Here is a 21,602-nt window from a genome sequence, read left to right on the forward strand (position 1 = left end):
TTTTCAGTTAAGAACGTACGAATTATCATTATATATTTTTGTGTATCTTCATCATTTCTGTACGGGTCTATATAAGTGAAAACGTCAAGCTTTGCTTCCCACTTTGACTTCAATATTAAATCGGTGTCGCAAGTGCCGACTCCTATTCCCTTATTATTTTGTTTCACAAATTGGTTTCTTAGCGCTTTAGAAGCTATCATCGCTGTCGCTGTGCTCCGGCTGCTCCTCGCCCACAATCAGTTCGTCCTGATCCTCCTCAATGTCCTCGCTCTCGTAAGCCTCTTCGGCCGCCTCGGCGATCTGGTCGATCTGCTCCTCGTAGGCAGCATGTCATGCCAGTCCGCTGGCATCGGCGGCGTCCTCCGACCAGCTGACCTCCATGGGTGTGCAGGGCAGCGCCTCCTCGATGGACATGCGGGATGGTGGTTGTTTCGGCCTCTTCGACAGCGATCCGCCCGAAGCGGTGCTGGAGGCGGATGAGCTGCGCATCATGTCCTCGGAGGAGGCCGAGCAGCTCTCGTCCTCGGAGTTTGCCCCGGAGACCATGGCCTCGCCGGCGGACTCCTGGATCTCCTGGAACTTCTTGGCCTCGCTGGACATCAGCTTCATGGTGGAACTGCGTGGACGCATCTCGGCAGACATCGAAGGTTGTGGTGAGCTGGCGCACAGGGCCGCATCCTCGTGCCAGTCGGTCAGGTTCAATTCCTCCTGCTGCCTCTGCCTTCGCCCAGGGGACTCGCAGACGGCGGAGCTGGAGGCCGAGGCCTTGATGCATACCGAATGGGAACGAGCCCGGGACAGAGGACGACCCTCTGCTTCCCCGGAACTACTGCTGGTCCTGAGCAATGCCGTGGCCGACATGCTCTGGCTGAGGGGATTGGGATGCGCGTGGGATGAGCCTCCATTAGTGGCCAACCCATTGGAGTGACCATTGCTCACCGAAGTCTGTCGTCGCTGGATGGGGCACCGCTCGGTGTTGCTCCGCAGTGAGCCCGCTCTCCGCACGATCTTTGAAGTGTTGCCCTTGAACGACTCGTCGTCGATCTCCAGCGTCCAGCTGACCGAATCATTGCGCTCGATCATGCCCTTCATCACCGGCGAAGTGGGCGAGGATGTGGTCACGGCGATCTCCAATCCACTGCGGCCCAGGCTGCAGCGGCTATGCGAGTGGTTGGTCGAGCTGGTGTCATGGCAGCCGGAGGATCGTTCATGCAACTTGGCCTCCGCCGCCTGGAGCTGCACGGATCGCTGCTTAAGGTGGTACTGAAGCTCCTCCTTGTCGAAGGTCAGCCGCGTGCGCTTCATGCTCTCGTGTTTGTAGGCCTTCTCAAGCTCCTCCATCTTCTGTTGGATGTCCCTGGAACAGAGTAAGTTGTACGTTAGTTTGGGTTTACTTTTACGTTATTTTTCCGAATTGTTTAGCTAAAGAGAACGCTACTTACTTCTCCTTTTCGGTTTTGGCCTCCAGTTCGGTGCGCAACATCTCGTTCTGTGCCTCCAGAAGGGCCACCCGGTTGCCCAGCTTGATGCGCTCCTCGCTCTCACGGATCAGATCCGACTTGGCCTTGCTGAGGGAGGAGATCTCCGCCTGCTTGAGCTCCAGGACGCAGCGCAGGCTGTCGGCCTCGCTGGTCAGTCGGCTGAGCTCGGCGCTGGCCGTGTCCGGCAGACTGGTGCTGGGACTGCGGCGCTGCGAGGATGTGCGTAGCACGGAGATCTCGTCCTGGGACAGCGCCAACCGATCCCGCAGATCCCGCTCGTTGTGCTCCTTGTTGGCTTTCAAAGTGTTCAGCTCCTTGCTGAGGCTCTTGACCCGATCGTTCAGCTCCTGTTCGCGCTGGTTGGCCTCGGATAGCCGGGCAGCGTGGGTGTTCTCCTTGCGTATGAGCTTCTCGCGGTTCTCCTGCTCCTGGGACTCCAGTTTCTGCAGCCGCTTCTGCAGTTCCAGTATCTTCTGTTCGGCAGTGCTCAGATGCTCCTGCTTCAGGGTGAGCTTGTGCGACACCTCCATGTGGTAGGCCTGCTGCACCTGTTTGGCCTCCTCATCCTTGGCGAGCAGTTGGGACTCTAGTTCGCAGAACCTTTGCTTGGCAAGCATTTGCACTTCCACTACTTTCTCCTCGGCTGTTTAATAAATGACGTACTAGTTAGTCATCGATTTATGACATTTATGACAGCCCTTGTGGGATATATAGACTAATCGAAGTACCCACCTTGCTTCAGTTCAGTGCGATGCAGATGATCCCGCTCCTGCTGCCGCTGCACCCACTCCACATCCTTGGCATGCAGTTCCTCGCGCAGCTGCTCGCAATCCCTTTGCGTCTGCTGCAACAGTCCGATCGTCTCCTCCAGCGTTCCCTTGGTCCGGGCACATTGCTCTTTGGTCTCCTTGCAGGCAAACGCATCCAGCTGTAATCCCAAAAAGAAACAAACAATCACGGTTAAAGTCGCTATAAATCCAGCTATAAACTTCGTGCCCAATGGCAGGTAGGTAAACCCTCCTCGAGTAATTAAAATGAAATTTTCATCTCGATTTCAAGAGTTTTGCACGGAAGTCGCACAAAGGCAAATTGTTGAGTGGCAATGTCGCTGAGACAATGTCTCTGAGCCAGGGAATTTCCGCGGGCAGACAATGGTGTTTCGAGGGTATCGTTTGAGAGGTTCGTATTATGGTCAAAGGTCGTAGGAAAAATCCCACACAATAAATTTGAACAATTTTTATGTTTATTTGCTCTAAGAAAAAGCAGATTTCTTGGAGGTTCACAACTAAATGACTTTAAACATTTACTGATCTTCAAAATATATTTTAGTTTGAAGTTACTAAGGTCTTACTAATATTTATTTTACAAAAATGTTTACTAAGTTCATAAGTATATGATAAATTGTTTAACAATTTTGTTTTTTTCTTTAACTATTTCTTAAACATTCTGTGTGAAGCATACCTGTTGCTGTTCAAAGGCCTGGCCAAAACTGAAGTTATCCATAAAAGTAGTATTAGTTGGGGTGCTGGGCACCGTCCAACTGATTAGATCCATGTCCAAATCCATGGTCTGTGCCGATAGATTTTCGTTGGTGAACTCAAAATTCTTAAACATTTTGTTTTTTTTTAAGCGCAGAGCTGTGTGTTGAACACGAATACTTAAAGTAGACTGATGACAATTTTTGGGCACCCATCTGCTTTTATAGGCAGCACCAGCAGGTAGGGAAAGATCACAGAAATGGACAGAGGAGTAGGATTTCCTCAGGTAGCGACGGATCAAACGAAACTCCCCGGATATGAACAGCAAAATATTTACGAGGGATTCGCGGCAGACGGTCGAAGTAAAAATGCATTTTTAAAAACATGCTGGGAAAAAGGGTGAAGGGTTCGGGATTGCTCCAGACCGAGGAGAAAAAACTGAACCATGCAATGTGGGTGTAGCCCTTTGGGTGAACCACGCCCTCGCTGACCGACGATTTCCAGGGCGGATCCACCCGAAGGCTTAGCAATTGCTGGCCAACTTCATGTGGTTTGGGATCGGCCTCTAGGGACATTGGTCACACGTCTGCCAGCTGAAGGTGGTAAGCAATTTTCCATTTTTGGGGCGGCTAGAAGGCACTTCAAATTCGCCGTAATGGCGCGCACCTTCTCTGCAACACTTTGGGTGGATGCGTGTCGAAGTGCAAAGCGCCTCAAAGGATTTCAAAGTGGGTTTAAAAGAACTGGAGGACATCATTTTCACGAGACTGTCACTAATTCGTTTTAACTATAGCAAATTGCAATTTGCTTAGGAGATTATTTTCTACTTGAATTAACAAATTATGATACACAGCTTTTAAAAAAATTAATATTTTAAGCAGAAGAAACACCACAATAAAACACTTCGATGGCAGTTTTACTATCAAAATACACTTTAATCATAATCACATGTCTTGGTGAATTTTATATTAAAATATATCTAAAACCAAACTACATGACCAATAGGGCCATACACTTAAAAATTCTATTTAATTGTTCAACAAATTATTGAGCAATCGGGTTAACTAAGATTACGTTTGCATATGTACGTTATAATCTATATCTATATTTTCGAATATTCCTGCGTTTAAACTGAAAGGTTAATGTTTTGTAAATTCACTGCCTATTTCGACTGTCACCCGAAAATTTCTGCAAATCTTTATTTAACTGGTTTTAAATTGTCCCAATCGATTGCAGTATTTGCCGACTGTCGCCCGTCCAAATCTGATTCCCAAATTAAGAGTTGCCGGCCAAGCGATGCATGCTGATTGCAAATCGCCAAATCCACGCCTATCGTCGCCGCTCCTGTCCAGCAAATTAATAGCCATCATGTCGCTGTCTCCGCCGAAATCCCAGTCTCAGTCGAAATCTCTGTCTCAGAGTGACAATCTCAGTGTCTCGCTGGCCGATGGCATTTTCAGATGACAGTCAAAGTGGGCAGTGAATGACCAGTCGAAGACATCGACAATTACCTGACAAGGACGTTCGCAATTAAAGTGTTGAAATTAGTGACTTGTCGCCGTGAAACTGGCTCGACTGGATTTAATCCTTTTGCCGGTAATCGAGGCAACTTCATGTTGCTCGCTTAGTAATTGCTGTATTTAGGGCAAACGGCATTTGTCCTTCGCATTTAATAACGCGCCGTAAAAATCACATAAAAATGGACACGAGCCTGGTTGTCCTTTTCCGGGCGATGTCCTTGTCCCTACCTTACCAATTGCTCTTCCACGGTTTTCACACCAAATTGTGAAATCTCGCTGGATCATATTTAAATAAATATTTATGTTGCGTCTGTTGCAACATCAGTTTAGGCTTTTAGTGGGAAAACATTGCGCGATTGCCTCGTTCCCCGAAATTTCCACCCAAGCAAACAAATCCTTCGCATGTTTGCATTTGCGGCCTAACGGGAAGCCGCGTTCGACCATTTAGCCAAATATTGTGGTATACTCTCCCACAATTCCCCTTAATCACACTCGGTTTGTTTTTTCGAAACGTGCCTTAAATAAATACAACACATATATCTAGAATAATATGTAAATTGCATTCGAACATGTGCAAGCGCCAAGAGTTCTTTGGAAAAGTTAAAGTCATTTATGTTATTTCACCTAAGTTTGCTCTTTGGGTTTGGTTTTTATAATTTTAAAGATAAATAAAATAACACATGTGAGCTCATGGGGGAATACATAAGATTAGAGAATAAAAACACTATAAACGTTTTAAAAAATAAATAAATAAATAAATAACAAATTAATTTATCTAGGACATTTAAACTTTTGAATACTATTTGTTTAAAAATGTTTCCTTTTTATTTTTCCTTTTGGAAAATCCCCAGCTGGTGAATCAACCATTTGGGTTCTTCTTTTCCTGCCTTGCTACTTCCTGCAAATTCCCCCAGCTAAAGGTGCAAAAATTCCGACAACAGCTTAAGTGAATCCGGAATTTTTCTCCACATTAATGACTTTCCTTTCAAAAAAAAAAAAGGAGAGGAATCGTTCGCAAATGGCCAACGCAAATGACATCAATACAATGGCACCAGCTGATGGCACATGGAATTATCTTTTCATTTGTGTATTGTGTCACTTTCGGCTTGCATAAGACCGGCTAAAATCAGTTGATTTTCCAGCAGCAGAAGCAGCTTGGTCCTGGCAATTGTTTCCATTATCCTCACAGCATTGTGCATGTGCTGCCCTGAAGACAATGGATTTACGCAATTGTCAACATTTTTGGTAACACACTAAGGCTTGGGGAACCGGCTGCACAGAGTATTTTGTTTCTGACAAGTTCAGACGAATCACAATTTCCCAATTCTACCTAAATCAATTGTGGTTTAAAAGTCAGCAGACAAACATCATCATAAATCGATTTATGGTGTACCCAAATGATGTCTGGAAAGGTCCTCCATAATATGCAAATGTTAAAATAATGTTTTTCGCGTTTGTCGCCGATTTTTATTGCCTTGTTATTGTTATTGAAGGATGGGTTGCCTATTACAGCAGGTAAAATTTGACAAAAAAAGCCTGCCTTAGCCATCATTTTCCGCATCCTTTAACTTCCTTTTGAATCAGAAAACTCGCCAAAACTCACACATATACCCGCGAATGTTCGTTGTTTCATCAGAATCCTTTACACCGAAAATGGCAAACAATTAATTGAATAGCTGGTCCGTAGAGCAACTTCAATGTGCCATCGCCTCACACCCTTTCATTTTATACCGGAGAAAGGCTTTCACACAAAGGAACCAGAAAACGAAAAGGCAGGAAGGGTACGAGCTAGAGCTGGGGATTTTTCCAACTTTTGTTCGACATTTTCGGTATAGTTTTTAATTAGTGCAAACACAAAAAGTGCACCTATATCCCGGGCTCAGTTTTCAGGGTTTCGGCTTAGCCGGCACTGTCACAATTAAACAAAATTAGCTCAACTTTAAGCATAGATTAAGACAAATTTCTCAAACAATGCAGCGTGCACATGTTCACATGTGAAACAATTCGGGAATTATTAGAGCAGGTCATCCTGCACATGTGTCCGACACTTACAAAGGGCAGGGAAAAGTATATACTTCGGTATACATATATTCGATATGCCTTCAAAGGGCTGCGGAAGGATAAATCCCTGGCGCCTATTTTCCCAAGCAAATCCCTCACTGATCCCCGATCCCTATACTCTTTAAATTCAGAACTCACCTCTTGGGACATGAACTGCACCATCACGGCGAGTCCCAGGATCTGGCGGTGCTCCTCCATGCGCTCGAACTGGTTGTCCTGGAAGAACTTGGCCAGCCGGGCGTAGTCCAAGACTCCGCTATTCGTGAAGGGCTTCAGGGCGGGATACTGGGCGGCTATGTCCGCACGGGGCGTGGCAAGCATCGTCATCGAGCTGACCGACGTTCCAACTTCATCGGGCAAGCACTGGATTTTAATAAATAAAGAAGATAACAAGGGAATTAATTAATTAATTGTTTCCCAATTGAACTATCGAAATTACTGCAAATTATGCAAAACCATGTGCTTATTGTTTCTAATATTTCTGGAAATTTTTAATTGCTTTATTGCATTATTGGCAATATGACATTTCTTAAAGCTATTTATTTATTAACAATTGACTACTTTATAATCTTTTGTGTTGACTTGTATTTTTAAATAGCATAAATCTGTATTGAATTGTATTTTTAATAGAGCAATTTCTTACCTCATTTGGACTGGTAAACGTAACTGCTTTGCTCTGACCACTGACATCCTGGTCCGGTTTGATCAGTGGAAGGGGGGAAGCTGCCTTGGATCCTTGCGAATCGGAAATGTTTGTCTTCTGGGGGATAATCCCGCTCTGGATGTCGCACCTCTTCAACTTGGCCTCCGTCTCACAGGGCAACTCATTGCCGATGGAGGACCGTTTCGAGTCACGAGCCATCGGCGGAGTTGGACATCCGCTTGCGGATTGTCCATTATTCAGCTCCAGCAGCTCGGTTTGATCCACGCCAGAACGAAGGGATTCTGAAAGAATAAAAAAAACATATATACAAATTAGAAATGCGCTAATAGTGGTATCAAAAAGCGAACCATATCCATTAATTTCGAATGGTTTTAAGCACAAATTCCAAGAAATCGAAAGTACAATTCATTATCAAATTGTAACCCGAAAAAATAACAAATCCCTTGGATTACGTAACACTCAATCCGTCGAAAGCCGTTGCTCATCAACTGGCAGATGGAAATCTATCTGTCGTTGAAGATGAGCTAACGATGATGAGCTAACCGTGATTCACCCAACTGTGGATCCACTCTTCTCCAGGGCAAAAAAAATTACATGAGTAATTGCTTCGTGCCCGCAAAGAAGATATGGTCGAGAAAAAACCGCAACAGCAGTAAATTTTCTTTTTGCATAACTCCATTGACAAAAAGGGAAAGCGGGCAGCACACTATATGTATATCGTATATGTATAGGTGCAAGTCGGGCCACGCCCCCCGTCACCAGCTAATAACGCCTTGGGCCATCATCATCAATTACCAGATCGCCTCTCAACGGGGGGGTCGTCAATTAGAGAGGATGCGTGGCCAATTTTTGTAGCCAACAAATTGGCCTTGACAAGCCTTATGGATTTGCTAGGGAACGATGTGGCGAAACGAGATATATGCCGGGCGAGGGAGTTCAGTAACCGCTATGATCGATCCATCGATCGGCCAGCTCGTGTGTTTGTCCATAACTTAGCCCGATTTCCTTACAAGCCACGCGCCGTCCGTCGGCCCAACTCCAAATCGAAGCTGTGGCCAAACCCAGAGTCTGGCATACACATATGTATATCCGAGTGTGCATATGTGTCCATAATCAACGCTTGACGGTTTTATGTTACCGCATAAATTTATAGCCAAAGCCGCGCATACAAAGTTGTCAATGTTTGCACAAGTTTGCCATATCACAATTGCTCGAGGCGAAAGTAATGAAAGAAATCAGTTGCCTTCCGGAGTTGTCATCAAGATCATTACCCCGGGAAAGTAAATTATCGTGTCATCGAGGCTGCGATGCGAATTGAAAAAAGATTTGCAGCTAATCTGTGTATTAACAATATCAATTAAATTAAAGGTAATAGGCAATTGCGGGGTATCAAAACACAATACCCAAAAAGTAGCGGATTTGTAAGAGTAAATTAATTTTTAAGTGTTTTCTATCGAAAGTGTTTTAATAGTCAACTAACCATAAGTATTTTTTATTTCACTTAATAAAATGAAACCTGCTCTTGCAGGAAATTAATCAATGCTGTAAATTAATTAACAAATTAGTCGAAAACCGCCGTTGCAATGTGGCTTAAATGTTAGCGTTCGATTTTAGCCGCTTTAAACGATTGTGATTGTGCAATGTTTACGAATGAAGCAAGCCACTGAAACTGTAAAATAAACGAAACCAGATTCGCATGAAATGTCTTGGTGTTCAACAAATCAAAGCATAAATTATTGAAAAATTTGAGACTTTCAACATTTCGAATGATTTGATTAAAGCAAAAAAAAATGTGAAGAGAGTAACAATCTCGCAGAAGTATTTCCTTGGCTGCAAAACAGTGTTAGCCAAGCTATGATAGGTTTTTGGCTTTTCCCATTTCACTGTGTTCTAAGAACATATTTAATATTATTATTAATGGCAGACCTTCAGCAGCACCTGATCCCCCCTCCTCCACGACTCTGAAATATCTCAATGACACACGACTCGAACAAGTCTGGCACACGACGACATTCGAGAAGATTGAATGGCCATGCAAGGGACATTTCTCATGGCAATTAGGCGATTAAGTGACATTAGCTACGACCAATTAATTGCAAGGCCAAGAAAATTGGCCAGTTCCCAGTCCTGTCGCGGATTTTCCCCCGATTTCAGCCAGAAAATTCTCACGGCCCGGTTTTGTCCCTGGCGAATCGCAACAAGTTGTCGACAGATCTCCCAGGGCGATGGGTCAATTTTATGGCTGAGAAACCGACCACCTCAGTAGTTATATGGCCGGGATCGCAATATTCTCAATTCCCAATTCCCGATCCCATTTCCCAGCCCATGCCGCACTTGGATTTTTATGGGTCTCGGAAAAACTCAGCAGCGGGTGATTTCATTCAGAAATTTTCGACCTGTGAGGATTTTTTTTCGTGCTGGTGTGAAAACTGTTTATTTGGGCACGTGGATTTTCCCAAATATTACTGGTTTTCATTTGGTAAATTATTGTTGCAGTTATATGTATTACTTGGTTATTAAAAGAAGGGTGTAGGTTAGGGTGTATCAATTTTAAAAACCATCTTTACAAAACAATTATATAAATATTGCATTCATAGATTAATGACTTACTGAATTTAAATAAAATATAAAATTTTTGGATTTATAAGAGTGTCTTTGGTATTCTGTCAAAAGCAATTTAACGCATGTTTAGAAAATGTTTATTTTTAACAACAAAATTGCAAGCATTGTCTGTGAAAACCAATAGAAAGTGTTTGTGAGTTTTCGCTGGCGGTATTATTTGCACCTGGTGCAGCATCCACATCCACATCCACCAGGTGAAAGACTCTCCCCCATACAAGATCAATCAACATCACCGGCACCCATCAGCAATTCGCAAACATTTTGTGTCAGTGTCCAGGGTTCGCATTCGGTCAGCCGAGCTCATAATGACGGTTTGGGTTGGGATTTCAGTTGAGTTTGAGTTTGGGTTGGGATTTGGATTTGCTGAAACGCGACATGTGTCGAGGCGAATGCGATGCTGTGCACAGTGGGCACTGTGTGACACTGAACGGACAGTGGGACGGACGGACCTGCACTGGGCGATGGAAAATAATTGAAATTCCGAAATATCTTATTTGGCATTAGGCAGCTGTTGCTTTTGCCTTTTTTGCGGATTTTGGAAAACTCAACACAGGCAACTCAGCAACTCAGCGGCACCGCAACAACAGCAACCTGTCTTAACCCATGGCGACCCACAAAAACATGTCCAATGAAAATGCGCGTAATTAAAACGAACAACAGCCAGTCGAAACTGGCAAACTGGCATTTCAATTAGCTGCGTTTAGGAGACGCGAAAAAAAAGCATACCAAAATCACTTCACTCGACTCGACTCGACTGGAAAATTTAAGCGTTGTCGACTGTCTGTATCTGTAACTTTGTATCTGTTTTATTTCGCTTTGGACACCAAGTTTTCAGATAACGAGGAAAGGGTTTCCAGGGGTTGCAAGAGAAATAGACATTGCTTTAATTGCAATTTAACAACAAATTGTTTTAGCAACGAGACAGAAGCACTTTCAGTGGGCGAGAGTCAAGTGCCTGGCAGCGAATTTGTGCGAATTACTCGACATATTTGAGCTAAATATGTTATGAAAAAAATATCTCAAGTATGCTCGCAAATCATTTATGAGAAGCATGGAATGTTCCAAGCTAAAAGCTTTTTAACAGAGATTTTTAAAGAAGGAATGCACAAAGTTATTAGCCTTTACTAGCTGAAATAAAGTGATTTAATTAAGCAAACCTTTTCGTATCTAACAAAACAACAGCAATGATGTATTGTTGATTAGATAAAATACGATAATACATTTTGTAATGGTAAAAACCAGTCTACATTTCTGTTTATGCTCTAAAACACCTATTTAATTTACCATTTGTTTTTAATTAGTGTTAAAACCTGTGCTCCAAAATACCTTTTTAATTTACCATTAATTTAACAATTTACAAGCCGGAAGAGGCATCCACATTCGTAAATGTACACTTCCTCTAAATGAAATTGAAAACAACAGATGATCATGCCATTCTACTCATTTTTCACACACCCTTAATGACACAAACTGTAAACAATATTTGCACTAAATTATGCTTTGTGCCATTCAATTTGTTTGGTTACAAAAAAAAGGCCAGCAGCTGGGTCATTATAAACAACTCCCAATAAACAGAGGTTGGGAACTAGGGGGTAATGAAGCCCGGCGGAAGAACTTTTCAGGCCACTCGCACTGCGTTTTGGATTATATATACGCATATATAGACAGGAACGATCGATTTCTGCGGAATGTCAATCAGAGGAAGACTAAAGGAGGAAGACTCTATGATGAACAGATCGCTTCAAACTGCCCGCGTTGTCGGCGGTGATGAAAGACATATATCAAGGGATTTATGGCACATCAGGGCAGAGATTTTTATTTCACCCATTACGGTTGGATATTTTGTATTTAATTCGTATTTGTATTTGTAGTTCATGCGTCTGGGCAAACGCACATTTCAAGGTCGTAGAGTCGTCGCTTGGCGCATTTCCATTTATTTTTCCTATCTTTTTTCAGCAGCTAAATAAGCCTTTAAAACACTTTTCGTTTTTGGCTCAAGTTCTAATGATTATTTTTAGATAAGTTGTGCACGAAAACATTTGCTGTTCTTTTTTTTCAAACGCAAAAACACAACAAAGAGCGCAAAATAGACAAAAATAATGCAATATATACCAAAATTGTCCAATTAATCATTACATGACTGAGTGGGGCGAGTATATGTGCGTTTAATTTCCAATGTTTACTATGCGTTTAATTCCCAATCTTTACTATACATATGACCGATTTATGTGTGCTTTTCATATTATTTTGCGGTTGGCATACGAATGAAAATAATAACAAAAGTCCCACGATAGAAAAGACCGCAGGAAAAAGCTTCATGACTGGAAAGCCAATGAGTGAGTAGAGGAAGTGGGAAAACATAGAGGTTTAGAACTGGTAATACCCTTGATAAATATATTTATTCATTTTATGAGTAGGTAATGTAGTTGTAAGGCGTAATTCAAATTGATTAAATTGTGTTAATTGAGCATTTATTCTTTATATTTCAATTACTCCCTGCCCAAACTCAATTTCATATTTTTTTCTACAGGGTAAAACCTAATGTTTATGCCAAGTTCATGTTTGTGCCGGCCAGCAAAATATGCTTTTTGGTTTCTGTATTGTTTTTTCTGTTTTTTTTCTGTTGGCCTTTTATTTATTTTGCACAATATTTTTTTGATATACGGGCACCGATTGCATTAAAAGTTTGATGAAAGAGACAAGCGGAAATTGCGTCGCATCTTAGAAAATATCAAAAGGCCGAAATTTTCAATCAAATTGTAGCTTGACATTTTTTTCTGTAACCAATGTTGAATTGCACCGAAATTGTCCTTCAAATGGTATTGAACAATTGGTCTACTTTCTATAAATTTTCATTGACAAGTTTCTAAAATAAAATTGGTATATTTAAACGTAATTTACGCAATGCCATTGCTACATATCCAAGAAGGACATACATTTTAAAGTAATTTTAAAAAGACGTCATGACTCAATTAAAATCGAATTGTTTTTGGTTATTAACACAAATCGCTTTTCTATTCATATATTATAAATTTTGAAATAATTACGATTAAAGTAAAATTTATGTGAACTGCACACACACAATTGATTTAAACTCTATTTAAAATATTTTTGTTTTGCACAGATTTCCATTGGCAATTTAGTTAAAATGGGCTATGTTCAGGTCTATTATACTGTAGTAATCTATAATTTGTCTCTAAATTTTCCGTTATATTAAAACACTCCCGCATCAATTTGAAATCCCTGCGATGGCTTACCGCCAATTCCCTCGTCCTCATAATCGCAGTTCACAAATGAATCCGCATTGACAGCTTCACCACCACCGCCCACGTTGTACACTTCCATCGCAGTGCTTCCGCTCTATTTGCTTTAATTCTGCACTGGGATTTCAATTAATGGACGCATTGCTGCCATCGGTGGCACCACGGAGTGGATCGATTTTAATTGACGACACTTGGGGACATCGTTAATGATGTTAAAACCCTTTGATTGCGATTTCTACGCACTGTTTTTGCCGATTCACATTGTTCGCTTCTGATTTAAACTGCTTTGAGTATCAACGACAAAATATTACCGCCGACACAAATTAAATTATCGAACAACGACGAGCTGGCGATACGATAGCGCAAACTTCTAAACATAAACTGTTAACGAATTTAATTCAAAACAAGAAAGGAAAGCTAGCTTCGGGCGGAGCCGAAGTTGAAATACCCTTGCAGAATATTCTGCAAATTATATTCTCCAAAATTATTCATATGATGCGTTCTTAATACTCATAAAAAATCCCAACTTCCTAACCGTAAAAACACCAAAGTTATGGCATTTCCAATCGTTCAGTTATGTATATGGCATCTATATACATCATATCAAGATATGTCGGATTGATTGGGCAAAAATAAAATCCATGGAAAATCCCAACTTCCTAACTTAACAAACACTAAAGTTATGGCATTTCCGATCAATCAGTTATATGGCAGCTATAAGATATAGTCGTCCGATCCTTATGAAATTTAGTACGTCGGATTGATTGGCCAAATATAATACCCATAGAGAGTCCCAACTTCCTAACTTAACAAACAACAGAGTTATGGCATTTCCGATCAATCAGTTATATGGCAGCTATAGGATATAGTCGGCCGATCCCGGCCGTTCCGACTTATATACTGCGTGCAAAGGAAATAAGGGTGTGTACAAAGTTTCAATTCGATATCTTTAAAACTGAGAGACTAGTTCGCGTAGAAACAGACAGACGGACAGACAGACGGACAGACGGACAGACGGACGGACGGACAGACGGACAGACGGACAGACGGACATGGCTATATCAACTCAGGAGGTGATCCTGATCAAGAATATATATACTTTATAGGGTCGGAGATGTCTCCTTCACTGCGTTGCACACTTTTGACCAAAATTATAATACCCTCTGCAAGGGTATAATAAAGAGGCGCGCTTTTGCTCGTTGTCGTCTTCGTCGTTGATCGTTGATCTTCGTACGCCACGCATTTGTTGCTAATTGTGGAGCTGATTTCACCATGTGGTGGATTATGGGATCGCACAAAAGGCGCAGAAATACACAGAAGAAAAAAAGGGTCCCGAAAGAAAATACAGCAACATTTTACAAAATATTTATATCTTGTTTAGTATAATTCCATGTTTTCTGCTAATAGAAATTAGATTTAATATATACTTATAAATTAATTATTGCCTAAAAATATCTATTGGTTTTATTCCTTAACAAATTAAATCTAAAAGCACTTGGTATTATTTTTAGTGTACTTCATGTTCATATGTGCACAGCATTAATGAACAAAAAATCAGCTATGGGGCGCGTAATTAAAAAAGGCACAGAACCAAACTGTGACGTCAGCCAAATGGGAGACATAGGGATAGTAAATTATTATTATTCTCAATGGAGGACTGGTGACAAAAGCAGTTGAGGATGCCGATGCCAGAGTGCATCCATGGGGGTCACTTAATTGCCTTAGCAGGCGCAAAATGAGCGGGCAACGCGGCGTATGAGCAATGCTTAATTAATTTTTCGTTTCACTTACAGTAGCCGAAAGAGGGCGAAAAAAAACTGCGACTGGCAGCTAATTAATGACCCAGTATAAATCAAAATTTAATGCCACAAAATCATAGCAGCTGTTGTTGGTCGCCAAATAGCGTGGGCGGTTCGCGCGATAGGTTAAGTAAGTTAAATAAGTAAGGGACAGTGTGGCATGGCCCAGTGAACTTGTCAACGAGTGTTAATTGCACTGCCAGCGGCGGACACAAATTACAGAGAAAGAAAAGCCCGACACTTCGCACGTCGCTGTGCGTAATTCAATAAAAAAACTGTTGGCATAGTTTTATCTAGGGTCTGTTGGGTTTTATTTGGCCTTCCAAGCCATTCGCAAAGCGTCGCGACGAATTGGCCAAAGAACTAAATAGAAATGGGGGAATGGCAGACTGGAGTAATGGGTAAAGACGCGAAGTGGCAGACGAAAGGTTATTAAATTATCCACGCACAAATTTCAAATTATAACGCGCAAATGGAAGTTGGGCAGCGTGGCGAATTGATGGAAATTTTTGCAAATTATAAAAACCATGTGAAAGAAAATACTTATTATTTTCGAAATTTTATTATACAGTCATTAAATACATAATTAATGAACATATTTTATCACAAAAGACAGGCATATGGCTGTGCCTCTGAAAAAATACATAAAATGCCTAAAGTATACTTAATTTTTAAAAATTAAACAGCTTTTGCCATTAAAGTGTATTCAAACTAAAGACTTTCTAGGTGTGTTTAAAATGAGAACCAGTTATTTCACAATTACAAATCAGCTTTCAATTGGTTTAAGTTTTACTAGATTTTAAATCTTGAGTAAGCCAACATAATCTCATTGCAATCTCTGCCATAATCCACTTTTAAATGTCCCATAAGCCCATTTGAAATCGATTAGTGCTGTTGGCCATTTGCATATAATGTAAGCAGCTGCAACAGGCCCACGGCCTTAATTATAGAGGCTATCTTGGCCAGAAGAAGAGCAAGTTCAATGCTTATCTGTGGCAATTAAATGGGATTGCGCATACGCCCCGTGGTGTCCGCTTGACAACTTGGCCGTTGGCCAAAAGTTGAGTCTGAAAGCCATTGATCAATCAATTGGCGGTGTGCTCTCTCTATATCTTTACATATTTTCCCCGGGTCCGAGTTCTCCACCGGCGGCAACAATTTGTTGCGCTCTGTTGCCCAGAAGCCGCCACTTGGCTTTGGACTTGTGTTATTTCTTTACTGCCTGCACTTGACTCCATTAAAAAGGCATGTGGTCACAGTTTGGTAGCGCCAAAAAGCGCAACCGCACCGTTAATGAACGCAGCAGCGTTGATTTAATTGCCTTTGCCATATTTCAGTCTTTTCCCCTTATCCAATTTCAATTTATTAATTCATTATGGACAATAAAACCAAGAAAAACGCACTAAAATGGCTTAATAAAAACGCAGAGGTTTTAGCGGCACTGTAAACAAGTCGCGTATAACAGTGGAGCCTCTCTGCGACGAACTGCGCATGTCCTGACTCCTGCGGCTGTCATATATCTCATACACAATGAGTGTCAGTGTGTCACACTACAAACACAAGTGAAAAAGTACATTATGCAATTTTTATGCTGAGCCAAACGACAGAGAGAGAAAGTTGTGATATTTGCTTGTTTAGGGTAGCACGCAGATGAGTCATCATTGGGGTATTTAGTAGAGGGAATCTTACAAGACACAAAAAGTAGAAACAGAAAGAAAGACTAGACATTTGAGTAGGCGCCTTCTAAAGAAAAAATCGATATTGGTCCATGGCCAAGAAGATGAGGCAACCGGCCAGCTTGCGGTTTCCATTTTCTTGTTGCGCCTCTGAAAGGCGACACATGCGCAGTAAAAGCCACAATGTTTTCGTGTAAAAGTGTTAAAACCCATTAATATTGAATGGGAACGCTAAGCCTGCCAATCAGTTAGGATATCTCAAAAAGGATTAAGAATAGCTTACAAAGCCAGAAAAAGAAAAGAAAACAACATTGGAAATTAGTACATCATGATTATGAAGCTATGCGCAAAATAAATTGTTCTTGTAAAAAAGCTTTATAATACTAAAGTATTAAACTGAAAAGCGCCAAAACTTTTGTCAAATCATTTATTTGTCTTGGTGATCTCACTGTGTCTCAACATTCAAGCCAAACAAATGACTTGGCATATGAAAAATGAAAAACCGAAGCAATTAAGATGTTATTTTTTATGTGTTTAGAGTTTATTTTTAGGAGCTCAAGCAAAAAGCAAAGTTTCATAATTAAGCCAAAATAATGAAATGGCAAAAGAGAGACGACAAAAATCGTATTTGCCACGCTGAGCAAAAAGTCAAAATACCTTAAACATAAAGTGGAGTAATATAAAAAGAAATTAGGAGGACAAGCTCCAGCTGCTGTAGGCTGTAAGTATTGTAACGCCTCGTTTGGCATTAGTAGGGAACATTAGATTGTCCATACCCTATAACTAAGATAGATTTGGATGCCGTTAGACTTCTTCTCGCTTTGAGCTGTGGGTCATGCCTAAGCAATTTTCGAATTATACAACGCGATTCGCAGGGTTTTTTTGTGTAGTCCAATTCAGAGATCTTCCATCTCATCTTTCACTCTCTTGTTAGCCAAATAGCCGGCGGCCAAAAAAATAAAACAATTCCCCATTGTTCTCTCGTTGGAGGAGAAGGAGAACAAAATGGGTCACTCAGATGGTTAGGGTATATCAGACTAAATCTTTTCTGCTCCAGGCAATTAACAATTAAGCACAAAAAGAAAAGTTTTTTTTCTGAAACATAAGCAGGGTTAAAAAGATTAAATTAAAAAAAAAAAACCCTAGATAAAAAATAGGAAACTCTGAAACGAGTTATGCATAAGTGACACTTTAAATCTTAATCAAAAATATTAAAAGAAAAACCACTGATCAAATTAAGATCATGTGCATTTGGTGTAGGCTAAAATGAATTTACTTAATTGAAAATACAATTCATATATATCTTGTAAATATTTATAACAAATGATTTTAGATTAGAATTCCAAGATTTTACATTAAAATCAAACTGTACTATAAAATTGTTCCCACCAAAAAGAATTTGTATTTGATTTTTAACAATTTAAATGGAGAACATTTCCCAAAAAGTTATATGATAAAATTCTTATCTATTTTTCTGTGTGTGGCGCGCAGATTCTCCTAATTTAGAAATTGATTTTTTCCCGCTACTCACCGCCACTTCGTTTCTTCTCGGCCAGCGAAGATTTCTGTTTGCGTGGCATGCGAAAGGAGTTCCAGAGGAAGGAGCTCGATGGCGTCGAGGATGTCAGCGAGGACTTGATGGACTTCTTGCTGTACGAGCGGAATATATCCAGTTCGCTGCTGGCAGAGGAGGAGGCTGAGGAGGGCATGGATTTGGTTGTGGTGGTGGGGATGCGTGATGTTTTGGCCGTGTTGTTATTGTTCTGTATGGTGCTGTTGTTGTTGAGCAGCTTCTTGATGCCACCGCCATCGCCCTCTCCCTTGGCTACCCCTCCTCCTCCGCCGGCGCTTCCTCCTCCACCACCACCTCCTCCCGATCCAATACCCGAATAGATTTTGCCATATTTCACATCCTGCGCTTGATGATAATCCTTGTAGCCGTACTTTTTGGCCTGCACATTTTTGTGATTTTTCAACATCTGCTGGAACTGTTTCCAATCCGCAACCGTTGGCAATGAGTACGTGGACGTGGACGCGTCCTTGTTGGCATTCAGACTTTGCGAGGAGCCGTACAACAGTGACACAAACTCGTTGAGACCCATTTTCTGGAGCATGCGCCCTCCGCACTCAGTGGCTCTCAAACTGGGCGACACGAGCACTGTTATACCGTATTTGCAATTGTCATAAACCACTGACCGTACACTGAGCGAATAAAAGACAGACAGACGACCGGCGGTTTCAGAGTTCGGCACGCAACTAACCGCGGATCCACAAACGAACGGCAAACTTGTGGATCTCGCTCTCTGCCGACGCCAACGTCGCTGCCTTGGTCGCCGGCTTTAACTTTAGTCTTACAATTCCAATCCAACAACCAAACAATCCAACTTCCACTTAAACTCTACTTCAACTCTAGCTTTCAGCGACTTTGCAGAGGCCGCGCAGCAAAAGCAAGCCACTAAATCGGCAGCTTACATAAAGTTAAATACTAAAATCGGGCACGTTCAATGTTTGTAAAAAAAACACAAGTTCTGCGTACATTTGATGAATGATAAAATTTGAATTTAGACAATGCTATGAAACGAGAATAACAGATGCTTTGACCAAAGCTAATTTTGGATAATTCCTAAAAAGAATTTCATTTGCCCATGACAGAAAATCAAATGGTAAATATCTTGAAAAACTGAAGGTATCAATAATTAAAAATCAAAAAAAATTAAAAATCAAAAAAATTAAATGGCAATCATTTTAAATAAACTTCAAAAGGGTCAACATTTTAATGATTTATCCAATCGAAAGTTACCTCCCCTTTCACTGTTATTTATTTGTTGACTTTGAGTTTCCAAGAAAAGTTGCCGCACATCATTTCTATCTCAGCTTCAGTTATTGTTGTGGAGATTGTAATTATATATTTTTTCTTATTTCAAAAATTGTCGCCGTGACTTTCGCGTCACAGTTGGCCAATAGCAAAAGTAGTCTTTCAACCGACAGCCATATGAGCGTATGCAAAATCCAAGTAGAAATATAAAAACCAAGAGGAGAAAACTTTGAAGTGATTACGGATGGCAAGAACTCCGCGTTGAGCGGGCACAGCTCATTAAGAGCCACGCTCCAGTTAGAAGCTCGAGGGCTATAAACTTTATCAAGTTGGAAGAGATTAAGCTGCGATAATTATGGCCAGACAAGAAAGCATTTCTATTGAATAGCATTGGCCAACGTGATAAAACAGCCAGTTCCATCCTGACCTATATCTAGCAAATTAAATATTATAAACCCCGAAACCCAAAACCAAAACCCCCCACAAAAAATTGATTAAACAAGAAAATAAGCATGGCATGTGCCGGATATTGAATGTAATCCAAAAACTGAAAGTTTCAGATTAATAGGAATCGGGGACTTACGTAAGCCCCAAAACAATTGTTGAATCGAAGAAAGCGAACTCTCATTGCATAGCTTGCGAAATATTGCGAATTATTTAAAATGTATATGCCCATAAATATCTCGATACAAATTTATGCATAACTACCATAAAACGTAGTTCTCACGCCAAAATATATTATTCAAAGCCGAAATTACCCAAGCCCTAAGAGCCACAGTTTGGTCTCTAGGCTCTCAACAATTTATGCAATATTTGGCTTCGGTTTTAGTCGAACTTTTGTGTGCAAATTATAAAAACCCACGAAGTAGGCAGAAGAAAACCTCATCTTCTCTTCTTGCATAAATTTGTCATGCGAATTAAGCTTGTGAAATGTTTGCTGACAGTTCAATACTTTTTTTTGGGTTAAAGTATGTTAATGTATTATTATGGGCCAGAAGTGGGTTAATTAGTGCTGTTTATTAACCAGAAACTATATAGGAAATCACATTGTTAAGCCTTCGTTTATTGTTAGTAGCAATTTATTATTATGGGCCAGAGGTGGGTTAATAATGTTCCTTATAAATTAGAAATAATGAGCCTGCGTTTATTGTTAGTATGGAACAATCTGTTTGACAATATTTCAATTACTTTATTTCCTACCGACTGCAACGACCACCAATGAAGCAATCTTGTAAATGAGCCAAGCTATTTTCTTACAAATCTTTCGCCTTACAAAAGCGGTTCATGTGTGGGCTTGAAATGAATTGCAAATTGTTATGGAAACGTTAACGTACTCAATACTCAAAGTAGTAATAATTTTTCATACGTACATGGCAGGGTATATATTTTTTACATTGGTTACGCATGGCAGAAACCCGCGAAAGAAAAGTAAAAGTATTTCCAAACAAAAGGCACGAAAAAAGCAAAACGCAAAAATACTGGAAAGGTGCGTGTTGGTGTTTGATTTCTAGTGAAGAGGGGCGGCCATTAACTTCTTTTTGCAAATGTTCATCAGCAAATTGCAATTGCAAAATGCAAAACAGTTAATAGATTACGATGATATTTTCTTTCTCGAAGCGTGCCATCGGAGCAGCTGAATAACGAATAACGCTTGACAATTAATCGGGTAAAAGCGTGAAAAATGGCCATAAAGAAAAGCCCACGATAGCGACGACAACGGCGAAATCAATGAACTTGATGTGTGTAGGCCATAAATTAGAGTGAAAACAAGCAGTCAGATAATGGGCGCCTTTTGGCCACACACAAGCCAAATAAATACACACACCCAAAAGCAAACCAACCAAAAAGAGTTGGCGTGCGTTTTAAAAAGATTTTTTCTAGTATACCCTTTCAGTCTGCGTTTATTACGAATATATTTGGATTTGATTTACAAAATATAATTGCAAAATTACTTGCTGAAATCAGTTGGTTAGTTGTATATAATACACCTAAAAACATATTCTGATGAATACAAGCAACAATTCATATATAAACAAACATATTTGATGTTTTGCTTTATTTAGATAGAGGCTTTGACTGTTACCATTATTTTTTGGTATTTTAGTATCCGTTCCTATTTTGTGTGGCCCAAAGCAAAGCAGGGCATTCAGATATCATCGTTGTATCTTGTACCACTTTCTCAATGTCTATTTCACATGCGGGCCACAATCACGCACAATCAAA

At 40.8% G+C, this 21,602-nt stretch overlaps 1 protein-coding gene across 7 annotated transcripts in view; it reads right to left on the minus strand.

Annotated features, from left to right (window-relative positions):
• Window positions 1-21,602, minus strand: part of LOC108050469 (filamin-A-interacting protein 1) — a 79,737-nt gene continuing 58,135 nt past the window's right edge. For 4 of the 7 annotated variants that reach the window (XM_044460335.1, XM_017132168.2, XM_017132169.2 and 1 more), the window contains 5 exons: window positions 7,184-7,485; window positions 6,679-6,903; window positions 2,214-2,409; window positions 1,443-2,124; window positions 1-1,357 (listed from right to left, as the gene is read on the minus strand). In XM_044460335.1, coding sequence (XP_044316270.1) covers window positions 331-1,357; window positions 1,443-2,124; window positions 2,214-2,409; window positions 6,679-6,903; window positions 7,184-7,485 — 2,432 coding nt within the window. In that variant the 3' untranslated portion in view covers window positions 1-330. Of the gene's footprint in view, window positions 1,358-1,442; window positions 2,125-2,213; window positions 2,410-2,942; window positions 3,153-6,678; window positions 6,904-7,183; window positions 7,486-13,083; window positions 13,372-18,095; window positions 19,168-21,602 lie in introns of those variants that run through there. The other 3 variants (XM_017132167.2, XM_017132171.2, XM_017132172.2) reach the window with 3 other exon arrangements.

The sequence above is a fragment of the Drosophila rhopaloa genome, unplaced genomic scaffold (assembly GCF_018152115.1).
Source record: "Drosophila rhopaloa isolate 14029-0021.01 unplaced genomic scaffold, ASM1815211v1 contig_2, whole genome shotgun sequence".
In the NCBI taxonomy this organism is placed as follows: Eukaryota; Metazoa; Arthropoda; class Insecta; order Diptera; family Drosophilidae; genus Drosophila; species Drosophila rhopaloa.